Source organism: Anguilla anguilla, chromosome 14 (genome assembly GCF_013347855.1).
Source record: "Anguilla anguilla isolate fAngAng1 chromosome 14, fAngAng1.pri, whole genome shotgun sequence".
NCBI lineage: Eukaryota > Metazoa > Chordata > Actinopteri > Anguilliformes > Anguillidae > Anguilla > Anguilla anguilla.
Window position 1 is genome coordinate 37,719,965 of NC_049214.1, and position 20,113 is coordinate 37,740,077.

The 20,113-nt window shown below is 44.6% G+C and overlaps 1 protein-coding gene across 1 annotated transcript; it reads right to left on the reverse strand.

Annotated features, from left to right (window-relative positions):
* Positions 1-2,149: 2,149 nt before the first annotated feature.
* On the reverse strand, positions 2,150-4,626 carry LOC118212097 (transmembrane protein 250). The gene is made up of 2 exons (XM_035389693.1): positions 4,445-4,626; positions 2,150-3,687 (listed from the first exon to the last, which is right to left on the reverse strand). The coding sequence occupies exon 2, from the start codon at positions 3,518-3,520 to the stop codon at positions 3,101-3,103; it is 420 nt and encodes a 139-aa protein (XP_035245584.1). The 5' UTR covers positions 3,521-3,687; positions 4,445-4,626; the 3' UTR covers positions 2,150-3,100.
* Positions 4,627-20,113: the final 15,487 nt, after the last annotated feature.

Consider the following 20,113-nt stretch of genomic DNA (forward strand, 5'->3'; position numbering starts at 1 on the left):
AATTCAGCGGTTTAAACGGATGATATGTAAAACATAACCCGTGTGACCCGCAGAGCATCAGCCAAAAAGTGTTTCCGATGTGACTGGCCTTTAGGATATGCAAAGGTGTAGCTTGTTTGACAGGTAGCTCTGGTGCACATAATTTAGGGGTAGAGAGCAATTTTATTAGTTGAGAATTCAATTCTGGCTTGGCGAAAACAACTGCAATAACAGTAAATTTCGTTCCAACACCAGAACACTGTCACACAAGGTGTGATGAACACTTTAAGAGACTCATTCATCAGGATCAAACGTGCCTAACAGCACCCTGAGGCAAAGCAGAATCCAGTGCAGTGTGAACACCTGAATCAGACTCACTCCAGATCACAAGTAGGGCTGGGCGATATATTGCAGTGATAATTATCGCGTGCAATAACGGTCGTCGCCACCGTGTGGCGTATCACCTTTCTTTTGTCTTCTCCTTTTTAATTATACCTGAAGCGTTACTAAACAGCTAAAGAGGCTGTGTAAAATGCTTCCGGAGAAAAACGTAACCGCTATTACCTACTGGGTGTTGACAGCCGAGACATCCAATCAGCAGCAGGTCGCACAGCTTCCGTGTGATCACGTGATGTGTTTCTGCCAATCGTGCGGAAGCTACAAGGCCTTGCTGGCTGTCTTACCGTCAAGCAATAGGTGAGGTCTTTTCTTTCTAAAAGCGTTTCACACGGCCTCCAAAAGCGTGGCTGTGTTGCTATCGCGTCAGGTACAATTAAAGAGAAAAAGACAAAAAGTAAGGCGGTACGCCACACGGTGGCGACGACCGTTATTGCACGCGATAATTATCACTGCGATATATCGCCCAGCCCCAATCACAAGTGTTCTAAAGTAAGTACAGGAGGCCCGGATTTGTGCTCACACATTCTGATGCTCTTGCCTCCGGTAACTGCCTTCGCTGGATAGGGTTCTGTTGTGGCTGTTACTGTTAATGCCACTTGCCAAACAAGAATTTCCATAACCGAACAGAAGGCGCTTTGAATGTGAATCATCCTTACTCGTTCAAAACAGTTAAGGACTGAGAAGAGCTGTAACTGGTCCCACATGCAGGCCATCCAGTAGTTTTCACACGCTTGTAAAGCGACGGCTCAGCGCACCGCCAACCTGCACTGATCTGTAGGCGCGACAGACGCACTGGGAGACGGTGCCGAGGCCTTCTGGGTAACGGCAGTATGGGCTCACAAACTCACTTCACCGACCTTTCCTCTCCTAAATAAGACTTTCCTTCGCCGCATCGGGCCTAAATGGGGCCACGTGCCTGGGCACCCCCCAGCGCGGGATCCGCTATGAACTGCACGCGCTCCAACTGCCGATTAATCGCCAACGGTGTTCCTACGGCCTCCCAGGCCGCTGCTAACGCTGAAACACGTCAAACGTATTCCCCTCACTTTGGTAAATGGTAAATGGACTGCATTTATATAGCGCTTTTATCCAAAGCGCTTTACAATTGATGCCTCTCATTCGCCAGAGCAGTTAGGGGTTAGGGGTTAAGTGTCTTGCTCAAGGACACTTCGACACGCCCAGGGTGGGGTTTGAACCGGCAACCCTCCGACTGCCAGACAATCGGTCTTACCTCCTGAGCTATGTCGCCCCACTTTCACAGAAACCAAATAAAAATGGCGAAAATGGAACATAAAATGAATTCTGCCCCATAAACGTTACATAGTTTCACATATTAGACATCATTTCCATGCTATTTAAATGCATGTCAAATTGCCCTGTAGACATGGAACACAATGCTTTGAGGCTTGGACAAGGGCCTATAGGTGTGAACTGGCTATAATGACGACGATGACGACGACCGCCACATCCCCACCACAGAAAGGGTGGGAGGGGGGTAAGGGGATGGAGGGGTTGGAGCTTCCATGTCCGTGCAGATGAACAAGAAATCCTCTCCTGTTCCGTAGTCCATGAAGCCTCACTCTCCCGTTCATAAAAAAAATACACCTAACATCAAATGCAGGCTGGGACATCTTATCCAACTGACACCATCTCAGGAAAATAACTACCCCTGTTCCTCCGGCAGGTGAAAAGGCAAAACCCCACAGATGGTTCCCAGTGTAAAGAGTGAAGCCCAGCAGCCCATTACCTCCAAATAACGGACACAGAAGAGTGGCAAAGGAGTCGTAAGTTTATTTACAAATATCAACGTTACCCTTTCCAAAAAGCGTTACACTGACACCAGCCACGATCACATGACATTTATGTCTACTCAACACTTCACCAACATGTGCTCTGTAATTCTAAAAGGCTTTCAGGACCTGTTTCAGACATTGTATAATGACGTCAATTGGCACCAATCACGTACAGTATGAATCGGTCTTTCTAAAATTACACGGCGAGGGGTTCACTGGAATATCTTCCCTCCAAAATAAAGAGAGCTTGGAGCTCCGTTCATTTTTTAGCACAACAGAAAGGCCTATCAGATTTGAGTGGGTGGAAAGGCTATGAGACTTATTACATCTTGATCCTAGAACAATAGGCAAGCCTGTTCTTCTCTCACCACTCATGCCAGTCTTGCCCAACACTATCCCACAGTGCAGCAGAGGACACTCAGCGTCTTGGTTGTTTTCTTTTTTGGGTTGGTGGCAGTGCGCCATCACACTGTACGAGCTGGACCCAGGCCCGGCCACAAAGTGGAGCGTTTGTGTCCGCGGGCCACCGAATATAAAACCAACCGCAACGCTCAGAATCTTCCAGAAGCAGGCGGCAGTGGGTAAGGCAAGCCGTGAGGCTGCCGCAAACACGATCAACCGTGCCTACAACCGGTCACCAGCAACACTGCTGTGACAGAGCGCAGCGTGTCGGCGTCACATCTCCCAGCTGAAAAATACAATACCCAGACTCCCCCGCTGCTTCAAGACCATTAAAATGGAGGTTCCAGCCAAGATACACGTGTACAACTTTATTGTACATAACCTCCGAGACTTAGAAGCACCTTGTACTGGCCACTTCTGACCACAAAAACAGTCTGCCCCTGTGTCCGGCCCCAGTGATAGCGTGTGGAATGAAAGTTGGTGCTGAGCGGGACGCCTGGCGGTAGCTGTCCCGTCTCTGAGCGGGACTACATGTCCACGAAAACCATGAAGCACCAGCCCAGGCCTCCCACCAGGAACATGGTCACGTGGATGCTGTAGATGAAGAGCTCGTTCAGTACGCTGAAGTCCAGGCGCCGGTGTCCAAGCAGCAGGAGGATGACGGACAGCTTGTACTGGAGGCGCAGGAAGACGCGCACACCCACGTACTGAAGGCAGAAGAGGGCGGACAGCGCCACCCACAGGAGGGAGGTCAGCAGGCTGCAGCCAAAGTAGAGCAGGAAGCGGACAAAGCCGTACATCCAGCGCGACTTCAGGTACAGGTCGAAGTTGTTGTACTTGCTGTGCACCAGCTGTGCCGTGCGCGCGGGTCCGCAGGCGGAGTGCATGCACGTGCTGTGGGGGCCGTGGAAGGAGCGAACCCGCCGGGGGATCGGGATCACAGGCATGGGCGGGCCGATCGAGCCCTGGGCTGCGGGGACTCCCAGCAGCAGGCCCCGTCCTCTCCTCCTCCCGGAGAGCAGACCAACATCGTCTGCCGGCCTGCGGCTGCTGTGAGAACGGGGTGCTGCGCGCAGACGAATACACCACTACCGGAGCCGCGAGTCCGTCTCAGCTAACGTCGCAAAAGCAACGGACAAAAAATGCACACAAATGCACCACAGTTATTCAGAAGCTGAAAGTGCGTGCCTTATCTGTTACTAAATCTGAGATTAAACCTCTTTTTAAGTACAATATTGCAACACAAACGATAGCATGCGTTCAGTCCCGTAATATATGCTAATCCCACAATTGAACTGCATGCAATAGTATCTACAATGCCCGGAATACTTTTACAAAAGATCTGTTCCTATCGTATTAAAAATTCGTGTTAAGCAAGTGGTTTTTATGTACAAAAGTTTGATCATGCACGTTTTGTAGCGCAAACATTAAGCCAGTTGTGGCAGAACACGCAGACGAATGTAGAACTGTATCTGGCTTGCAAGCTACTGGTACTGTAGCTGGTGCCTGTAATGATGTCAAATATGATTATAGATAGCTGTACGACATGTCAGCTGCAGTAGGAAGGCATCAATTCAGCCAAATTGGTTACAAGCGTAAATTGTGAAAATGTCTGCAGCATTTCATTTCGTTATTTATTATTGTACATTTTGGTCGGGGCTGGAAACGGCAGCTAACACGAATGCTAGCTAGGTCAAATACAAGGAAGTAATTATCAATATCCACAGTTATAAAAAACTAATACTCTAGTTTTTACTTCAGTTTATAGCATGACAATTTGATATTACGTTTTATACAACAAAATCAACGCTCGCGTTCACTTAATTCAATACTTGCCTGTTTTTTATGGTTCGTACGTATAGGCTACTTACCATCCGGCAAGCTCATTTCCTATATTACGTCTTGCCGTAAAAAGCGATATGTTGAGATTGCCATGGGAACGGACAGTATTTAACACTAGAACGGCCAGGGCTGTGTCCGAATATTCTAAAAATGACGTCCTATGTCTTTTATTAACCACTTTTCCTTGACCTCGATGAAAAACGTCATGAGGTTAAGGAAAGATGTGAAGAAGAATTCAAAAGGACTTAGGAAAAGACAACCGCGTTGCTAAGAGAATCCGACTGCGTTTACACTAGGCAACGTAATTATGCGACGGCGGATGTTATTGACGTGGGTCTGCTGTGGAAAACTACAATGTTCCGAAGATGGACTACTAAAAGCGCATCTTAGATACTTCGCCACGTGCGTTCTTACCGTGTTGTTTCATGCAGGCTATATAAACGTGGACAACCCGGTGAAAAATATTACTTCATTACCAAGGGTGGAATTGAACTAAAAAAAGGAATATAGGCTACCAGTTACAGAAGTGAAACGGTAAATGGACCCCAGGGCGGGGATCGAACCCGCAACCCTCCGACTGCCAGACAACCACTCCTTAGCCTCCTTAGCTATGTCGCCCCATAGTGGTTGCCACATTGAGAATAGTTGCTCACGCTCACCCTCCTGTCCACTCATATTTATCGACATTAATCCCAATCAGTATGATTGTATGAAAAAAATTCATTAAATATAATGCAAGATAGACATAACATGTTAGGCCTACAAATTTACTACTGTACATATCATTCATAAGTTTCAAACATGTTGAATTAAAAACATAATCTGGCTAAAAACGTCTCGTATCCCTTTTTCTTGAAAGACAGACTTCTGTGTTATGGTAATATGCTGATTATGATCTGATTATAAGCCTGTGCAATAGCTTAATAACCACCACACAACTCAGTCATGTTGATCGTTTTAAGCACCTTTCCTTAGCATTTAGAGAATTCGACCAGCTCTTATCATGGCTGCCACTTAGATACTTCCGGGTCAGTTCACTCAGTTAGGAACCTTCCTAAGCAAAAAAGACTATTCGGACGCAGCCCAAGATTCCATTTGACCATGACATGTAAATAGTGTAAAACATTGCAAATAATAGGCCTACTTCAGTTGTGTTGGCACAGGTCATAAGAAACGTGAACACACCATGTTTGTATTTTTATTTATTTATTTATTTATTTATTTATTATTAGCATGCTATAAAAACATTCAATGTGTGTGTGTGTGTTTTTAATGAACACCACATCGAAATAGCTATATATATATTCTATATATATATAGAATATAATACCTATATATTCTCAGTTGTGGCCAAAAAATACACAGAATGGTAAAACAGAAAACAGGAGAATTTAAACACTTTACAATCCTTGTTTTTTGATACAATGAAAGAAAAAGTACCTAAAATGGCCAAAAACGGTACATTTGACCGTAATATTTAAATGTGTACAGATGGCATAAACTGTTGACAATAGAAAAAATAATACTTTTGTTGTATTGGCGGGTCACAAAAAATGCCAATGTTTGTAGCCTATGTCAAATAACACAATAACATATTGATTTATTTATTTCATCTTAGTGGTAGGCCTAGGCCTACATGCTGTAAAAAAACACTCACTCATTTTTCAACGGACTTTTCGTGGGCCTATACGGACTATACTAATTTTTTATACACATGAACTCACTATTTGTGCTCCATTAGTAAAACCTGAGGAGTGACAGTGAAATAACACGGCGTGTTTTACCAGAGACTATAGCCTACTAGTGTATTCTCTAGTTTTGTGCATCCTCCTCTATCCTCCAACTCGCGAGTTCCACGTCGATACATAGTATGGGGTTTGCAAAATGTATCCAATGCGCACACTTTTTCAACTGCTATTTGTATCATTCGTAAAGAGATGTCGGCAGTGAGAGGGCTATGCTGACTTTTGTCACGTTCCCCTGTCTTATTGAGTCAGCACAAATTTTCTCGACACTCCATGTACATTTTCCACAGACAGGCCGCTTGCATTTCTAACACGTCTCACATGTTTTATTTTGATTGCATCTGGCGACCTGACACTTCATCCGGATGCCCTTGCCCTTTGGTGTTGGCTCTGTCGTGGCAGGGGCTTTGGCTTTCAGGTACTCCTCCCGAAGTCCTTTTGCAAGCTTCGGGATGAAGTTTGAATTTCCTCGCCTGTGCATTCCTTGTATAGGACATGGGCATTGATCGCAGCCAGGCCCAGCACGTTGTAAAAGACAGCAACGGGCTATCGACAAGTGCCTCCTTTCACGGAGTACAGCCTGGCCATTTGGTCTAAGACGTCAACTCCAACCTTCGTTGCGTTGTAGTACGTCACAGTCTCTGGTTCTCTCTTTGCATCGTTGTTGATGGCCACAGTCCGGTGCAGAGTACTGAGAAGACAGACGTTTCTTCTTGGCTTAGATCTGTACACCGTAAGGGTGACTCTCTCGTGTTTCAGCACTGATGTCATGAACAGCTCTCCTTGATGTTGGGCAGAGGGGAGCAGCTCTCGTCGGTTTTTGTTGATTGTGCCGACCATGCTCGTGTTGTTGCTCGCCAGTTTCTTTGCCAGTGACACAGACGTGAAGAAGTCGTCCAAGGTGACATTCCTCGTGACCACAGTCTCGCCCAGTCGCTGCCCTGGCGGTCGACTTTCACCTTTCCCCAAGTATGGGAATCCATTCAGCATGTATTTGCTGTCCACATCCGCGGCCAACCAGAATTTGATGCCAAATCTAGCCTGGCTTGCTAGCCATGTGCGGGGTGAACCGGCACAGAGCTTTCGTGGGGAACAACTGCTCGTCCACTGTAATGTTCGCTCCAGGCTTGTTGCAGGCGATGCTGTTCTGCACAAACTTGTTCCAAACATCGGACACGATGGTCGAATATGTCTGTTTGCAGGCGGGCGCGTCTCGTATCTTTCTCATCAAAGCGCAAAAATCGCATTATCTCCTTGAACCGATTCCGTGCCACGGTCTCTCCAAAAAATGGAATCCCCCACTCTTGACGTAAAGGAGAGCAACGAATGCCTGTAATTCGTCAACCGACATGTCCCATGAACTGTCACGTTTCACCCTGCGTGCCTCAGCTACAGTACAGTCTCTGATGTGCTCTCGCACCGAGCGCGCTGTCAATGTTGCGTTTCGCCTGCGCTGTAGGGCCTGCATTTTCTCTCGTGACGGTGTGTGCTGATAGCCTCCCCGCGGAGTGTTCGTCAGGCTGCAATGCGTTCCAAACTGTGCCGTCTTTTCCTACCCCCAGCCTCCCAGTCTGGGCTGGTGGACGCGCTCTTGGTGTGGGTGGTAATGTGGGCACATCTGGCGACAATGGGTTTGATGTGGGTGGCGGATTCTCTCTTGACGTGGATGGCATGTTAGCTGGAACAGCTTTACACAGGGCTGCATCGATAAATGAAAGACGACTTTTTTTGCTCGGCGTTTCTGGCTCACTGTCCTCTCATCACTGTCACTCTCACAGACCCAAGACAGATCACCACTGTCGTCGAAATTCATTTCCGCCGCTGCATCTGATTCTGCTTCACTCTCCTCTTGTAACATCGCTAACGCTTCGTTTGCGGTTAGTTTTTGCTTCGCCATCATAAAACTTTGATTAAAAAAAACTTTTTATGATTATAGGGCTATGTGTTAGCTAACTCCGCTGACTGTACGTACAGTGAAATCGAAGATCGCGCTGACGGAATAAAGGTTACTGTAAAACTAAAGATGCTATTTCCGCTACCTAGGCAACACACAAGCGTGTACGGCAGCCTTGCGGTGTCTTTCGCAATAACATTACACGCAGCGTTCAAAATGATCAAGCATACAGGCAGGATAAACAAGCTCATTTCCTATTTTACGTCTTGCCGTAAAAAGCGATATGTTGAGATTGGCAACGGACAGCATTTAAAGGCGAAACGCACTGAACTGTATTGGAGAAACGTCACGAATCTGTAATCGTTCATAATCATTTAGGCTACAGTCAGCTACTTATTTGAAACTGTTGTCCTGTTTCGATTCGACGTAAAGAAGTAGATTTAAAATTACTTTAACTGAGTCTCACATAATTAGTATCTTAATAGCCTATCACTATCGATATAATGTAGTAGGCATATACTTTTGTTAGGACGATTAATCGATAGCGGTTTGGTGCACAACTTAATGGAGTAATGGAGATAATATAACTTCTATTCGAAGTGGGACTTATCAAAAATATAGACTATATACATTCCATTTTAGGACACGTCTGTTACATCCGTCAGAAACGGATTTTACGCGTGTTACCACCACCATCTAAATTGCAGCCGCAGGTTAGATCAGGCCTAATAACCTCGATGACTATTTGTACACGTCATCCACTAGAGCAATCATCATGTGATATATATTTTAGCAGTGTATGAAAATAGAAATATTTCTTCAGATTGCCTATTGCATCTTAGGGCACTAATAGGCCTAAATAGGCCCTTGTAATATGATTTTCAGAAGCGCATTAGCTAGGACATTTCAAATGGAAAGCTGAACTCCAACAACATATATGGTATGCGATGCTATGATACTCAATTAGTTTGTTAATAGCACAAATGCGATTTAGTTAATCTATGTCATAAAATCTCGCCATAAAAATTTACTCATCCAATTACATAAGTTATTCGCGATTGCCAACATCAACTGCACCGCACCTTACTACACCCCACGCGCGTGCAGTTTCCAAAGGGCGCGTGTAAACTCGCTTTCACCTCTCTAACTTTTCCAGTGGATCGGGCAACCTTCGCAAACTGGATTTATGGGGTGGCCGAAAGATTACATCCAGCCTATTTGTCAGGGAGCCAGACGGCAGCAGGAGAGACACGGCTGTGGCAGATAAATCATAAACAGGGGCGTTTTTAAAAAGAGTTTATTACAGTCGTTAATGGTGCACCAGATCACTTTGCGCAGGATTTAAAGGTAAATTATGCAAAATCAGAAAAACAAACCTTATAATACTTAATCAAACACACATAAAACTGTCCCGCGAGCTAAATAAATTCTCCCAATTAACTTGCTTCAAAATTGTGATTGCTTTTACTAATTTAATCAACAGCGTAATAATTCGAGCACGCGCCGTGATTGATGGCCGAATTGGGTTTACAGATAGGGGGTAGCGGAAGGCCATCCAGGGGCACTGATTTTGATTAAAATGGAAAATCGTCCCCAGCAACATCCTCTTTGCACGCATAAACGTCCCATTTCTATATGGCTGAAAACTACATATGTAAATATATTTGCCTTTTCGTGTCCCAAGAGAGCTCTAAAATGTCTTACACTTGCATTTTTTCCCCAAATCCCTTCTCTGTTTGGCAGGCTTTCGACCAAGAAGAATTCCAAACTAGAACAGAGGGGAATGCTTGCGGTATCATTTTGTAGATTCGCAATTCTGAATGTGTGCTCTTTCCGTTCATTTGGAACATGACGTTTGACTGTTCTATTATTAATGACAATTTATGCCAAATTATGCCACTTTAATGACAAATTATGTTTCACCAAATCGTCTCTACAGTCACTGCATCAGTCTCACACACCCTTTATAGTTCATTTTAGAACAACATGTCTTTCAAAGTGATTGCAAGGACTAATCTGCTGTAAAATTAAGACATTGATGAGGACAGCATCAATAAGCGTCACTTCCATGCTTGCACCTGCAGAAGGGCAGTCCAGTTAACCTCCAGTAAACATGACATTTGCACTCTGATAGTAAAACAGAGACACTGTTTATGGCCCAGACAGAGAGCACCATGTCAGTACATTATTTATTTCTTTAGCAGACAATCCCTATATTTTCCAAGGGTGTTTACATTTAACATATTAGCAATTTACATAGTCGTGATTTACATAGAAGCAATTCAGGTTAAGTTTAGAACCTATCACAAGGTTACAATTGAAGTATCACGCGTAGGAACAGATCATGGCTCCAAATATGGCTCCTGAACATCCCATCATCATATATACATAAAATCGCAAAGTATGGTTCTTGGATCTTTCCTAGGAAAAAAAAAATCACAGACACAGTTTGCTGCTTGTATGCAGTAGAGAAGCAATGCTGTACAGAGGTTTTGTGTCTGTGTCTGTGTCTGTGTCTGGGTACTAGTCTATTCTGTCTGTGAATATGTATATTGTGAGAAATGATGGGCCACAACTCAGATTTGGTGAATGATTTAATGACACTGGGGCCAATTCATAAAATGTGCACTGATTGATTTTATTTATTTTTCTTTTTCTTTTTTCCCTCCCAAATCTTGTGATATTTTACAAGTGATGTGATACCCTTTAATTATTGCTTGTTTTCTCCAAGTAATGTTTTATTTTTTACAGAGGAACAATGCAAAAGCTACGAGAATATACTCATGAAACAAAGACAATGCTGTAATTCGTGTAAATCCTTGAATGCTTTTTGCCCAGCGTGAACAAAAACGAAACTGAGAAAGCATGCAGAGGAAATCGGTGTTGCTCTTTTTCAACATTTCGCCTGTCTCACCAGGATCCAGGTGCGTTAGTCTGAATAAACCAGTTTTAACACGGGAAAGTGATTAGGGCCTAAATGCTCTGGACATCAACGCTAATCCTGTCACGCTGGAGGGCACCACTGTGATTTGCATTGGTGACCATAGAGATTGTGCTGTGGCTGCTGGCTATGGTAACTGGTCCAAAACAGACTTCAAAATGGCTGAACTGCTAATACAGGTAATTAAAATTGTCCAGCCATGTTCCAAGCATGCTCCACCGGTGGAAGGCTTGGGATTCGATGCCGATTGTGTCAGTTCTTTAGGTGTTGCTTGCATGTCAGCTGGGAAACAACAAAACTCAGTTTCACGCCATGAGCTGGATCACATATTAATACACTTCAGGTTTTTGTACTTTTAAAAATCTTCTTCAGGAATGTCTTTTGTTTTTTTTTTATGGAAAAAGATTGGATTTGCTAGATGAGTAATATTCAAGCAGTTGATAATTTGTATCGTCACCACTAGAGGGCGATATCCATCTAGCTTTCAGCCTGTCTCAGGTGGCGCTACCATAGAGTACACCAACGTATCTCAACTCCTGTTCTGGGGACCCACTGTGTATGCACGCTGGTTTTTGTCAAAGTTGATCTCTTGATAAATTAATTTAGTTGAAAATGTGTTTACGTTCTGCTATATAAGTGTGAGGTTGAACTTATTTTAATACAATGCAGTTCTGGTTTATTGCCATTCCCTGTCAGTAAACTCCTTTTTTAAACTCCTCTTTTTACACAGATGGTTTTAGGTAGGTTTTCACACGAAATGAGATTTTTGGCATACATCTAAAACTGTTGACAGAATTTGCGCAAACAAATATATAGAGCCATAAAAAAAAAAATAGTTAGCTGTTTGCTTATAATTGAATCTATTAAAAATGTAACCCTAACTGGATATTATTATTTGCCACATAGTAAATTCAGCACAGCGGATAAAGGCTTAAGTTGGTCTGAACAATTGAAATTCATGTGATGTGAATATGGGATACAGCTATTTCTGGCGTAGCATGGCTTTAAGAGAGTAAATCGTCCTTCAATTGACTGTAAAAGTGTCAAAGTGTTGACAACATTTAGCAGCTCATTACAGTTACAGAGCTTTTTATTATGGCTGGGACAAAAGCCGGCATACGCAGTGGGTCCCCAGGCTGGGAAGCGCTGGAGTACGGGGGATATTTGGGATGAAGTGTAAGAACAAAGAAGGCAAAGCTTTGTTGTTTGTATGTGCAGGCAGCCTATCAGGCCCCTCATTATTCAAAGACAGTACTAACTGGCATATTACTGACACACCATTGGGGGGGTGGGGGGGCTGGCAGAGTAAGACTGTTTCTGACCTAAATTAGTGGATCAAGTAGATGACAGGAAAACAGAGAAAGGTTGGGTACATGCTTAATTTTAAATGAGGACTGGGCGGTGAAATATTTTATGATCGTCTGACATTTTGCTCTCCGGCACGCAAAATAGCCCTCAAAATGGCTGACATGTTCATTTTTCAAGGGCAAAACAGCGTGCCAGGGTCGGCTTAGCAAATTAGAACAGTGTCCAATTTGTAGGCCCGCATTAAAAACACATCCTTTGATAAATTGGGGGTTCTCCACTAATTAAGGTTTCTTCTAGTTCTAACACACTAGCGTCTTACACGACACGTGCTTGAATAGGCTTCATTAGAGGAAGATTAAAAGAAAGAAATTGCCATATAAAACCAATTTTTGTTCTTAGGTTACTTGTTTTTATTGTTAAATTAATCTAGTGGCAGCAATTGCTTTTGTTTAACTTTAATTTCAATCAGGTAATGTTGTTCAGTGATATATACATATTCACACAAACATAACTGCACAGCATATCAAGCTCATATATTACACATTAAATTGGATATTTTTAGTTGCATAAGATATTTTAATGAAAGTTGCAATAACTGGTGTATTAAGGCATTTTTATATTAAATCCTTACATTTGGTATTTTGTTTATTAACATATTCACAATGTCGTTTCTGTTAGAGTAACGGAGAATGCACTGGCTTTTGAGTGCTTGTTTTCTTGGCTGTGTGAGCCGCGTGAAGGGTTTTTGTTTCCACGAGACATCACTCCCTTTAGCGGTTGTGTTTATCTGCGCGCTGCTGTGTCTCGGGCCGGAAAGCAGGCAAAACCGCAGTGTGTGACAGGAGGGCCGTGACGGAAAAATCCTCTTAGAAAACAAAAAAACACGCGGGGATAAATCAATTGATTAATTAATCAGCCTGACTGAGGGTCGAGCCAATACTCGGGAGAAAGGCGAAATGAAATCAATTACAGGGGCTAATAAGAGACGAAGGACTTTAATTAAAAGAAGTTTAATTAAAGTGATGTTGGGGCGCGGGATTATGAGGTGCTGCGATGTCTCCAGACACCAATGAGACTTTTGACACGGTCGCCGCGCGTTTACGGTTACCCGCCAACAAGTCTCCGTTGTCAGATGATAAAAAACTAAAATAAAAAAAAAATAAAAAAGAACGCTTAGAGCCCAAACAAGACCAACAAGAAAAACACGAAATTGCGCTCAAGCTAGGGAAATTTAAGTTCGAATGATATATTTTTACACAAGTAAAAAAAAGAACAGCTAAGAAACAACGGGACCCAAAATTAAAATTTTCTTCTCCTCCCACTGCAGAAAATACCGAACAGCCCTTGTGGGGTGCCGAGAGGTTAAAAGCATACTGCCCTTTTTTGCAGGTATTTGAATTGCTTTTCCCCTTAGCCGTGATATATTGGATTTTTTGTTGTTGTTGTTTAGGAAGCAATTTGGAAAGTCCTGATATTACGGAGCAATAAGTTACAAATCCACTCCGATTGTCCCATGGCAATTATGTCTCTCTCTCTCTTTTTCTCTCACACTCCCTCTCTCAGTGCAATACGTCACCACCATCTGTTGTCATTAGACCTGGCTCACGAAATAAGATTTCCCAGTCTTCAAATCCATCTGTTTTGGTTCACTCACTGCTTACTTAAAAATCTGTACGTCCAATTAATTTCTTAAATGTATAAGTGAAAGATAATTTTCCAAGACTATTCTGATGCACCAGTACTGAACGAAACAGGGCACCATGCCTATTACCAGAGGGTCGTAGGTGTACAGTGTGTTCCAAATAAAATCCTTGTTTAAACAGGGGAGCACCTGGAATTTTGGCTGTGTAAATCATCTTAGGTTATGCAAAGTAATCAATGCTCTGCAGATGAATTGTGACATCACAAAGGGAGCACTGGATGCACCTGCAACCTCAGGCTGCAGCAAACGGCTGTGCAAGCACAACACTCCAGAACTCCTGCGCAAAAGCAACATTCCAGAACTCCCGCGCAAAAGCAACATTCCAGAGCTCCTGCACAAATGGAACATTCCAGAACTCCTGCACAAATGCAACATTCCAGAGCTCCTGAGCAAATGCAACATTCCAGAACTCCTGTGCAAACGCAACGTTCCAGAACTTCTGCGCAAACACAACGTTCCAGAACTTCTGCGCAAATGGAACATTCCAGACCTCCTGCGCAAATGGAACATTCCAGATTTCCTGCACAAATGCAACGTTCCAGAACTCCTGCAAAAAACACATCGTAACGTAGCAGGACGATTTTGTTTTGTACAGGTCCTGAATATATTTTCACACCAGACACATTTCTGTTACCCTTCTGAGGCACAACAGTATCAGTACCACTGAGGTGTTATTCTTACCACTGTAAAGTGCTGCTGTGATACTCCCTGACGGTTAATCCCACACCCCCTTCCCTTATGGAACAATAAAGGAAAAACCACCCTTCTCCCACTTCACTGCATTACCACCTTTTTCTAGAAGAGGTATGGCCTTTGATGCCTTGCTTATACCAAGCTAAAAAAAAGTTTCAAGGGTCAAAAGTTTTTTTGTGAGCAAATGACACACAAATTTAAGCAACCCCCCCCCCAACACATACACACCACACCCAGTGTTCATGGAGTTCACTCCAAACAACAAAAGTTTTTGGGAGGCGTGCAGACTACTTAAAATGGAGTCTGGATTTGTCCGGTTTATGGTGAGTTTAGTGGAGTGCTTTAAGTTTGGGACAGTTTATTCCTGGCGCAGATTTGGGGGGAAGTCCTTGTTGAAAGATGGCCTGGTGAGGAAGGGGGGGGGGGGGAGGAGTCAGACCCCAGTCTCCCCAGGACGCAGTCAGGGGACGGAGGCGCGGTTTAGTGGCCCCTAGCTCGGGGACGTAGACCCTGTGAGGGTCTCCAGATGGGCTGGTGGCTTTAATCCTGAACACGGAGGACTCGGCTGGATTAGAGGACTCCTGAAACATCTGCAGAGCCGCAGTGCATGCTTGCGGTTACGGGGGGGGTGGGCGGGGGGGGGGGGGGGTATTTCCTGGATTCCGTAAGACGACAATTAGACTTCAGCGCAAGTCAATATGGATGGGAACTGCTGCAGGCTTACAGCTGCTTCTGAACACAAAACAACACACCTCCTCCACAGCTGCTGGGAATCTAAAGGTCATAAGCCATGTGTGTGCGTGTGCGTGTGTGTGTGTGTGTGTGTGCGTGCGAGCGTGCATGGCTCAATGCTTGGCTGTTGGGAGACAGAGGGAGAGACTTCTGTTTTACTGAAGAGGGTGGATTTTATACGCTCTTTACCAGAACACAAACACTACCGCTGCTTGCATCATGTAATGTCGTGGTTACAATTCATATAATTTGTGACACTGTCGAAGTATCATTTCATGTGTCGGTCCATATTTGGTTCTATTCAGGCCTAGCCTTACAGTTATTACTTACAGAGTCCCTCTGCCAATATCCAGCTGTGGAATGATAATATAAGAGAGAACAAAAGTGAAGTACATGCTCTTGAGCTGGTGGTCAGCGGACCTGCGTAGTTTACCCACGCATGTGTCTGGTGTGGAGTGGATTGTGTGCGTAGGGGAGGACTGATCGAGGTGGACGAACAGCTGGTGGAGAAGTGGCACCGCTTTCCCCCCGCCGTCCCGTTGCGTGCGACTCGCTCGCAAAAAAAAAAAAAAGGTCCCTGCTCACGGTCTCCACCAATCACAGTGACAGGTCCCAAGCGTGGGACCACGTGTACAGATAACAGTTCCCTGGATTTATATGGAAAGAAAGGAGACTTTGGGACTTCTGCTGCCGTTAACAAAGCTCTTCATCAGGAATGAAGAGACACAGTGGAAGTCCCACATAACATCGCCCACTCTACTGCAACAGCGCCCCCTTGAGGCCATTACAAAACTCCTATTAACTCCAGCAGAGTGCTTGGAGGACTCAGTTAACTATAGATAAAATGATTATGTGACATTACACGTGAAATAGCTTGAACAATTCCAATCGGACCAAAGCGGTTAAATATATATATACATTAAAACGATCATCATATGTACCAATAGGAATATAATCATTTAAAAAGATATACAGGAATATATAAAATATATTAAATTATCATTTCAATATTATTTATACCATTACTGTCTATGGAGCCATTCGTGGGTGTCATATCTGCATCTCTGTATGTCTGCATGAATGCATGTTAATGCAAAAGTCTGGAGGACTTGAACCCTAATACAGAATAATATTCTTTTCAGTAAAATGAAACATAAAATGAACACAAAACTGTGACCACAAATTTTGTGTGCGTCACGCACGGAGTCCGCAGACAGACCGTCCGGAAAACAGATACAATTCAATTAAGGACCTGAAATTTAACTAAATGTGTTTTATAAATGCGAAATTAAAGACACTATGTAACAACTGTGTGTTCTCTTAATATGAGAAAGCATGTGTTAACATTTATTCTACGATATGTCTGAGTAAAACGCATATGTGAATGAGACACGGATTGATATGTAAATGAAATGAATTTTTTCATATATTGAAATACATTTCTTATATTTTGAATGTATTATTCTGAAGGGTATTGATGTATATAATGGTTTTGTAAGGGAGCAGATCTAGGCATAGACATAGGTACAAACCGCGTGTGCATCACTCACACAGAGCAGCATCACAGGGATTGGGCAGATCTACTGATCTGTATGTCATATGGATGTTCTATATCACAGATCTACTGATCTGTATGTCATATGGATGTTCTATATCACAGATCTACTGATCTGTATGTCATATGGATGTTCTATATCACAGATCTGCTGATCTGTATGTCATACGGATGCTCTTCCATATCGCAGATTTACTGATCTGTATGTCATACGGATGCTCTTCCATATCGCAGATTTACTGATCTGTATGTCATATGGATGCTCTTCCATATAGCAGATTTACTGATCTGTATGTCATATGGATGCTCTCCCCAAGCACAGATTTACTGATCTGTACGTCATATGGATGCTCTCCCCAAACACGGATTTACTGATCTGCATGCTTTTCCCTATCAGTGGACTTGCCCGCTGTATGAATCTGCAGAAAATCTGCGCATGACATCATAAATGAAACATCTGCACAGATAACGCAGCGACCCCCCCTCCCCCCAGATTAAAGCTCTCTAACACGCAGCTGAGGAAGGTCACAGCGAGGCTCAAGAAGGAAGATCAGGGGACTTGAGAGCTTAAGGGTGTTAATCCCGGTCAGCTCCCAACCCCCCACCCCCCCTTCAACCCTAACCCAAACCTTCGGGTCCCCTCGGACGCAGCCTGGTTACACCAGCCCGATCGGGGCAGCTCGGTGAGTGTTCTCGGCCTCATAAAGGCGATCGGTATGGGGCGGAGATTCGGGCATCGACCCCTCCCTGCCTGTCCTGCTCTTTCACGGACAGTTGCCCCAAACACGGCTCAGTCACGTAGCATCACGGGGGCTAAAGCTCCATTTGCTGCACTAACAGAGAGGAACTCTCTGAACGCTGCCCAGGGGGGACAGAGATGTGGTCCATTCTGGCTTGACCTGCAGAACCTCCATAGATGCAATGCTGTCTATTCTGAGGGAAAAACATTGATGATCTCACAAAAATAAATGAGTGACCGAGTGACTCATTTCCTGCGGTGCGCGGATGAGCCTCACGGCCTCGGATCGAATCCGGACTGCGCCAGTTCCGACCGTGGCCAGTGGCTGTACAGGGTGACTCGCAATCGTCAACTGTGTCCCCCAGGGTATGGGATCCATGGGGGGACCATGTTAAATTGCTGTCTAGCGCCCTCTGCTGGTAAAAGGCGACTCCTGTTAGGTACCCATAGACTGCAGTCAAAGCTGGGTATGAAAGGTCTTCCTCTGACTCCACTCTGTATGAAAGGTCTTCCTCTGACTCCACTCTGTATGAAAGGTCTTCCTCGGACTCCACTCTGCGTGAAAGGTCTTCCTCTGACTCCACTCTGTATGAAAGGTCTCCCTCTGACTCCACTCTGTTTAAAAGGTCTTCCTCTGCCTCCACTCTGTGTGAAAGGTCTTCCTCTGACTCTGCTCTGTGTGAAAGGTCTTCCTCTGACTCCACTCTGTATGAAAGGTCTCCCTCTGACTCCACTCTGTTTAAAAGGTCTTCCTCTGCCTCCACTCTGTGTGAAAGGTCTTCCTCTGACTCTGCTCTGTATGAAAGGTCTTCCTCTGCCTCCACTCTGTGTGAAAGGTCTTCCTCCGGCTCCACTCTGTGTGAAAGGTTTCCTCTGACTCCAGTCTGTGTGAAAGGTCTTCCTCTGCCTCCACTCTGTGTGAAAGGTCTTCCTCTGCCTCCACTCTGTGTGAAAGGTCTTCCTATGACTCAGCTGTATGCAAACTTAGCTGTAGTCTGCGGTGTGAAAAGAAGCATCTGGCAACACCACGTTCTTCAGAGGAGAACTGTGGTTGTCAGCACTCCCGAATTAGCAGTGGCGTTAGCCCATGACGTGGTTGCGGACAGTCGGGCATTTCAAATCAGGGTGGGAACTGAACCAACTCAGCCCCAAGTTGGGCACCGAAATAAATGTAAAAATTATAATAATTTTAAAAATGAAATTTAAAAAAGCTAAAAGCTGTGTCATCAGTTTGTGGATTAGTGCTTTGACCTCAGTCTCTCTTTGGGAGGGGAGACCATTGGTTAGACCCCCCCACCCCCGCTCCCATATTATAAAGTGATTGGAGCTGGAAGACCGTTAAGTTTAACTGCCCCCCAGAAAGAGTGAGGTCAGGCCTAACAAGGCTCTCTCATGAGCTCAAGTGCCAATACTGCCGGTTAGAGTGGGGCCTGTCAATCAGGGCGGGGTTAGAGCCCCACGGCGTGAAGACGCAGGGAGGGTCCGGGCTGGTGTGCGGGGGTGCCGTGGACCTCCGACCGCCATTAGTCTGATTGGCCTGGGGGGGTCAACAGAGGTCAGGGCGCAACATCGATTCCCTCGACCAGCCGATTTAGCAGAGAAGCTCCAGAGCGTGATCCAGCTCTCTCACTCTCTCTCTCTCTCTCTCTCTCTCTCTCCCTCTCTCCTCTTGAGTTATGTCCGCACCAAGGCCCCACTACATTAAGGAGGGAAAAAATCCATCCGCTCCTTGACTCGTTTACTTGTTGTGGTGATTTACAGATGCCAAACCCCTTTCTTATTGACCAGCTTCAGTGAATATTCCAGATGCAGATTTGCGCATTAATGAGGCTATTCTGAAATGGAATATTTCAACCGCAGATACATGATAGCCTCACTCCCGTTTCTGTTCAAAAAAGAACCTAGTACGGAACACACACTATTGAAAAATAATAGAAGATTATTTGGATTTTATTTGATTATTTTACACATTGTGATTGGTCACTTTAATCACTGTGAGAATGGGTTATAGCTGTAGACAAAGATGCAGCTAATCACTATTACAATGATGTGGAGCAGTGCCCTCCCTACATTAAATATTATAATAATCAGTACTAACGGAACACTTGCACGAATAAGCATGTTTTTTTTCCCCCCCCTGTTGAGTAACTTTATCACAGTTGCTCCAGGAAGTCGTTTTTTATTTTTTATTTTAACGGCTACGTCTGAACGTAACGCAAACCGAACAGCGACCCGAATAACAACAGACGAGCGGTTTCGGTTTCGCCGACCCCCCGGAGCAATCCGACCCGAGGCGCGGCCACAGGACACGGCGGGCCTTTATCGCCCTCATTAAAATTACAGCAGGTACAAACGTGTCCGCGGGTCGGCCGCCTTCCTGCTCTGACCG

Bases quoted from the DNA above. Each gene is read 5' to 3' on its own strand.
- LOC118212097 (XM_035389693.1), bottom strand. From the start codon at position 3,520: ATGCCTGTGATCCCGATCCCCCGGCGGGTTCGCTCCTTCCACGGCCCC.